The sequence below is a fragment of the Trachurus japonicus genome, chromosome 11 (assembly GCF_045865225.1).
Source record: "Trachurus japonicus isolate A0001 chromosome 11, Traja_1.0".
NCBI lineage: Eukaryota > Metazoa > Chordata > Actinopteri > Carangiformes > Carangidae > Trachurus > Trachurus japonicus.
The window spans coordinates 25,352,871-25,359,062 of NC_140917.1; the positions used below are offsets into that span (position 1 = coordinate 25,352,871).

Sequence of the window (6,192 nt, forward strand, 5' to 3'; positions counted from 1 at the left end):
ATGGCAATGGGCCAATCTGCCAAAATGTTGAACTATCCCTTTAAAAACAAACAAAAAAAAGCTTTCATTTTGTGCAGTAACAATTACAAGTGTTACTGAGAAACAAATGATCAGTTAACATCGTGTTCAAAGGCTCTTTGGCCTATATGATTAGTGTTAGTACTGAGACACACACACACACACACACACACACACACACACTTGTTAAGAGTATTGTAGCACCTTTAGAGACATTTGGATAAAACTGTGAACTGTGGAGGTAAACTGATCATCAACTTCTTCAGGATATTACCCACAGTATTTGGAGGTTACATGGAAAGTTAAAGTGTGGGCCTGCCCTGCTGTCACTTAGAAATGGCCTGCTCCTCCATACCAGCCTGTGTCATCAGATCAGACACGTTTTTCTCCAGGCCATCAATGCGGGTTCCCATTTCATTAAGTGTGAAAGTGAAGGAAACACATTTACGTGTCAAATTAGAGCCAGACAGCAACAACACAATACAGATGTGTTCTCAAATCTATAAGGTTCACATTACATTAATTACTTCCTGCCATGTGCATCATGTTGCATACAAAAATAAAGAGTCCTACCAGGAAGTGGAAATAAAAGAGTAGTAGGACTGAGCTACCGCATTAAAAACTAAATGACACTATATTAACCCCTTTTTAATGAGGGAGCTCTTAGCATGTCACAGGTGCAATTAATACAGCAGGATGTATCAAGTCACCATTAATGTTATTAGTAGGCTAACACCTGTGTTTTTCAGGGGCAGACAGTGATTAAGTAGTGCTGTGATTCTTTTTATTTTTTATCAGAGAATCTGTACTCTACTTGACTTAGATATATACAAAGAAAGATTAACATAATTTTCATTTTTTCTGTGTTGTTTACCATAAATAAACTTCATCACTGCCTAAAAAAGAAATATGAATTAAAATTGGCTTGTAGTTGATTCAATTGTGTTTTTATTGAGATCTCTTTAAACTTTGTTTCCTACTTCTTCTTTTTTTTGTAGTCAGTCATTAGATTCTGTGAATGTTGACAGAAAGAGAAATACTTTTGAGAACTCAACAACATTTTAAATCTAGCCTACTCCAGACCACAGCATTAATTTACTTAACTAAAATCAACTTTAACATAGCCTACTGTGCTGGAATCATATTTTGGCCTTATAGTACTTGAACTCCAATACCTTGTTCATCTGTTTTTGTTTTTTTTCTTTAATGAGGTGTAGGCCCACGTGTCTGCTGCTGTAGAAAGGCCTGGGCTACTCTGAGAGCTTTTAGCTTCCTGCAGATGTGGCATCATCTTCCCAGATGTGTAGCTGGACAGATGACTGTGTCTCAGGTGGGAGCTGCTGGCTAACTAGACCTGAACCAGACCAGCTGCTGTATCGTCTCAGATCAACTTCTATTGGAGATATCCTGGATAGAAACACGTGACGTGGAAACAGCTGTTTAAAGGATATTTTTGGACTCCAGCTGTTGAGACATCTCCTGGAATCTCCCTTCAAGTCGTCGCATCGTTTCGTCCATCTACAGGAAAACCAACACGTCAGGAAGTGTATATGTGTGTTAATTACTGTATGTTCTGCTTGTTTTCAAGACACACAACTAGCTGACATTAAAACTTACCGTGTCTGTCATGTCTTTAGCCGCCTTGGAGTCTGTTTGTGACATGTTTTCTTCTCTGTGTGGTCGCTGCAGTCTGACGGTGACTGTGTTTAAACTGGACTATGACAACGACGATACAAAATCAAAACTCAGCTACTCTCCAGTAACCTCGGCAGTGACTCCATAACTTTGCCGTAAGTTGAGTCGAGTGACTAAAAACAACATGACTTCCGGTTGTAGTGCGCGTCATTTCAAAATAAAGGTCAAATGACGACGGCGTCGTTACCTTGTCTACTGTAGTAAATTCTACTGAAGTGATAAAATGCTGAATCAAACTGCTAATTAAATAGTCATTAATATCGATTTATAATTGATTCAATAGCCTATTAGGCCAATTTGCCCCTCACACATAAAAGTATTCTGACATGAAATGTGGATTTCTTGACAATACTTCAAAATAAACACAATGAAATATCACAGAAAATGTATGTTACAATATTTAACAAAGGCCAATAATTTTGATTTTGAAATGAATTCGATCCATCAAATTTACCTGAGTTTTTAGTAGGATTTGTAAATTACAAGCTTGGGTGTTTTCAGTGTAAGATGTGCCCTAAACAGGCTATTTCATCAGAACAATAGCCTACCTCTATAGTACGTATTTGATTTATCACTGCAGCACATGTTGACTGCGGTCAAGTGAGCCGTCGTTCTTCCTCGCGGAGTCAAGCCAGCCGCACAAACATTTGAACTGCGCCCGTATCATAGAACTTACGGTAAATTCTCCGAGTCCACTGACGGAGCTAACGCTAGTTCAGAACCAAGCGAGATGACTTCCGGTTTTCAAAGTAAGACGCGGATAATACAAAGGCAAGGTGTGTGTGTGTGTGTGTGTGTGTGTGTGTGTGTGTGTGTGTGTGTGTGTGTGTGTGTGTGTGTGTGTGTGTGTGTGTGTGTGTGTGTGTGTGTGTTCCCGTGTGTGTGTGTGTGTGTGTGTGTGTGTGTGTGCGCGCGCGCGCGCGTGTGTTCCCGTGTGTGTGTGTGTGTGTGTGTGTGTGTGTGTGTGTGTGTGTGTGTGTGTTCCCGTGTACCTACCTAACAGGGCCTTATGAATTTTAAACAGGAAAAGAGCCTTATACTCCATTTTTACTGTACAGTAACATGACTTTGGCCCATAAGTTCTGGCAATACTTGGTACAGGTGACTTCAGGACCACCCTGGCTACTTCCACAGTCATTATCAAACAATTTTACTGTACCATTTTGGGGAAATTAAACCTCAAAGTTGCATCTCTAGTTTTTTTGTTTTTTCCTTTACAGGAAAAGTGCCTCATACTCCATTTTTACTGTACAGTAACATGACTTTGGCCCATAAGTTCTGGCAATACTTGGTACAGGTGACTTCAGGACCACCCTGGCTACTTCCTCAGTCATTATCAAACAATTTTACTGTATCATTTTGGAGAAATTAAGCCTCAAAGTTGCATCTCAGTTTTTTTTAAACAGGAAATATGCCTTACACTCCATTTTTACTGTACAATAACATGACTTTGGCCCATAAGTTCTGGCAATACTTGGTACAGGTGACTTCAGGACCACCCTGGCTACTTCCTCAGTCATTATCAAACAATTTTACTGTATAATTTTGGAGAAATTAAGCCTCAAAGTTGCATCTCTAGTTTTTTTGTTTTTTTCTTTACGGGAAAAGTGCCTCATACTCCATTTTTACTGTACAATAACATGACTTTGGCCCATAAGTTCTGGCAATACTTGGTTAAGGTGACTTCAGGACCACCCTGGCTACTTCCACAGTCATTATCAAACAATTTTACTGTATAATTTTGGAGAAATTAAGCCTCAAAGTTGCATCTCAGTTTTTTTTAAACAGGAAAAATGCCTTATACTCAATTTTTACTGTACAGTAACATGACTTTGGCCCATAAGTTCTGGCAATACTTGGTACAGGTGACTTCAGGACCACCCTGGCTACTTCCACAGTCATTATCAAACAATTTTACTGTACCATTTTGGGGAAATTAAACCTCAAAGTTGCATCTCTAGTTTTTTTGTTTTTTCCTTTACAGGAAAAGTGCCTCATACTCCATTTTTACTGTACAGTAACATGACTTTGGCCCATAAGTTCTGGCAATACTTGGTACAGGTGACTTCAGGACCACCCTGGCTACTTCCTCAGTCATTATCAAACAATTTTACTGTATCATTTTGGAGAAATTAAGCCTCAAAGTTGCATCTCAGTTTTTTTTAAACAGGAAATATGCCTTACACTCCATTTTTACTGTACAATAACATGACTTTGGCCCATAAGTTCTGGCAATACTTGGTACAGGTGACTTCAGGACCACCCTGGCTACTTCCTCAGTCATTATCAAACAATTTTACTGTATAATTTTGGAGAAATTAAGCCTCAAAGTTGCATCTCTAGTTTTTTTGTTTTTTTCTTTACGGGAAAAGTGCCTCATACTCCATTTTTACTGTACAATAACATGACTTTGGCCCATAAGTTCTGGCAATACTTGGTACAGGTGACTTCAGGACCACCCTGGCTACTTCCACAGTCATTATCAAACAATTTTACTGTATAATTTTGGAGAAATTAAGCCTCAAAGTTGCATCTCAGTTTTTTTTAAACAGGAAAAATGCCTTATACTCCATTTTTACTGTACAGTAACATGACTTTGGCCCATAAGTTCTGGCAATACTTGGTACAGGTGACTTCAGGACCACCCTGGCTACTTCCACAGTCATTATCAAACAATTTTACTGTATCATTTTGGAGAAATTAAACCTCAAAGTTGCATCTCTAGTTTTTTTGTTTTTTTCTTTACGGGAAAAGTGCCTCATACTCCATTTTTACCGTACAGTAACATGACTTTGGCCCATAAGTTCTGGCAATACTTGGTACAGGTGACTTCAGGACCACCCTGGCTACTTCCTCAGTCATTATCAAACAATTTTACTGTATAATTTTGGAGAAATTAAACCTCAAAGTTGCATCTCTAGTTTTTTTGTTTTTTTCTTTACGGGAAAAGTGCCTCATACTCCATTTTTACCGTACAGTAACATGACTTTGGCCCATAAGTTCTGGCAATACTTGGTACAGGTGACTTCAGGACCACCCTGGCTACTTCCACAGTCATTATCAAACAATTTTACTGTATCATTTTGGAGAAATTAAACCTCAAAGTTGCATCTCAGTTTTTTTTAAACAGGAAAAATGCCTTATACTCCATTTTTACTGTACAATAACATGACTTTGGCCCATAAGTTCTGGCAATACTTGGTACAGGTGACTTCAGGACCACCCTGGCTACTTCCTCAGTCATTATCAAACAATTTTACTGTATAATTTTGGAGAAATTAAACCTCAAAGTTGCATCTCTAGTTTTTTTGTTTTTTTCTTTACGGGAAAAGTGCCTCATACTCCATTTTTACCGTACAGTAACATGACTTTGGCCCATAAGTTCTGGCAATACTTGGTACAGGTGACTTCAGGACCACCCTGGCTACTTCCACAGTCATTATCAAACAATTTTACTGTATCATTTTGGAGAAATTAAGCCTCAAAGTTGCATCTCAGTTTTTTTTAAACAGGAAAAGTGCCTTATACTCCATTTTTACTGTACAATAACATGACTTTGGCCCATAAGTTCTGGCAATACTTGGTACAGGTGACTTCAGGACCACCCTGGCTACTTCCTCAGTCATTATCAAACAATTTTACTGTATCATTTTGGAGAAATTAAGCCTCAAAGTTGCATCTCAGTTTTTAAGTTCTGGCAATACTTGGTACAGGCGTTTCTAATGTCCTTTTGTTTTTCCTGCTTTCCTCCTGACGTGCGGCCAGTTGCGCAACTTGATGATTGACGTCTGACGTCACTTTCTCCCTTTTTTCTTTTTCATCTATGTTCCCACCAAATAGCACCTTTCGCCATATGTTTTTGAGCACTCTGAACACTTTTTTCTCTTTTCTTTTTTCCACTTTCCTCCTCTTTTCTTTTTTTCCCCTCAGGTTAAATGCCTCCAAACAGGCAATTTATGGCCTACGTCCTGAAATAAAAGCAATAGCACAACTGAAATTTGATATTATTGGCAGATTTTATTGTAATAATGGCGGAGACGTCTGTCCGTCTGCCTCCAGTGGCTGCTCCAGCACCGCAGCACCGACAGCGTGTGTGAAGCGTGTGTCTGTCCGTGGTGCTGAAATAACGCGGAGCGCTTTTCTCTAATTGCTTTTGTTGCCAATTTAAATTCAGAATATTGATAAATCCTGAAGTTTTTGTTGAGGATACCTGTTCATGTCTGAAAATGTCATAATGATTTTGGTTTTGGACGAAAACCAACTTCAAATAGTTTTTTCTGCTAAGTCCTGCATGGTTTCTTGTCCTTTACTTAATGTGTTATGCGAACCTGGAATGCATAAATAGTGCGTTTATTACCTCCTTTCAGGGTTTAAAGCATCAGCGACACATGGGCACATGGCAAATAATTCTATGTTTAACTGAGTAGGGCCTCATATGAAATAGGCTATTGAAATGGGGCCCCAGGTGTCTAAGGCCGA

The 6,192-nt window shown here is 38.9% G+C and overlaps 1 protein-coding gene across 1 annotated transcript; it reads right to left on the reverse strand.

Moving 5' to 3' along the window:
- hsbp1l1 (heat shock factor binding protein 1 like 1) lies at positions 1–1,851 on the reverse strand. Its single transcript, XM_085790408.1, has 3 exons — positions 1,636–1,851; positions 1,470–1,536; positions 1–439 (listed from the first exon to the last, which is right to left on the reverse strand). The coding sequence occupies exons 1-3, from the start codon at positions 1,678–1,680 to the stop codon at positions 345–347; spliced, it is 207 nt and encodes a 68-aa protein (XP_085646534.1). The 5' UTR covers positions 1,681–1,851; the 3' UTR covers positions 1–344.
- Between the last annotated feature and the right edge of the window lie 4,341 nt (positions 1,852–6,192).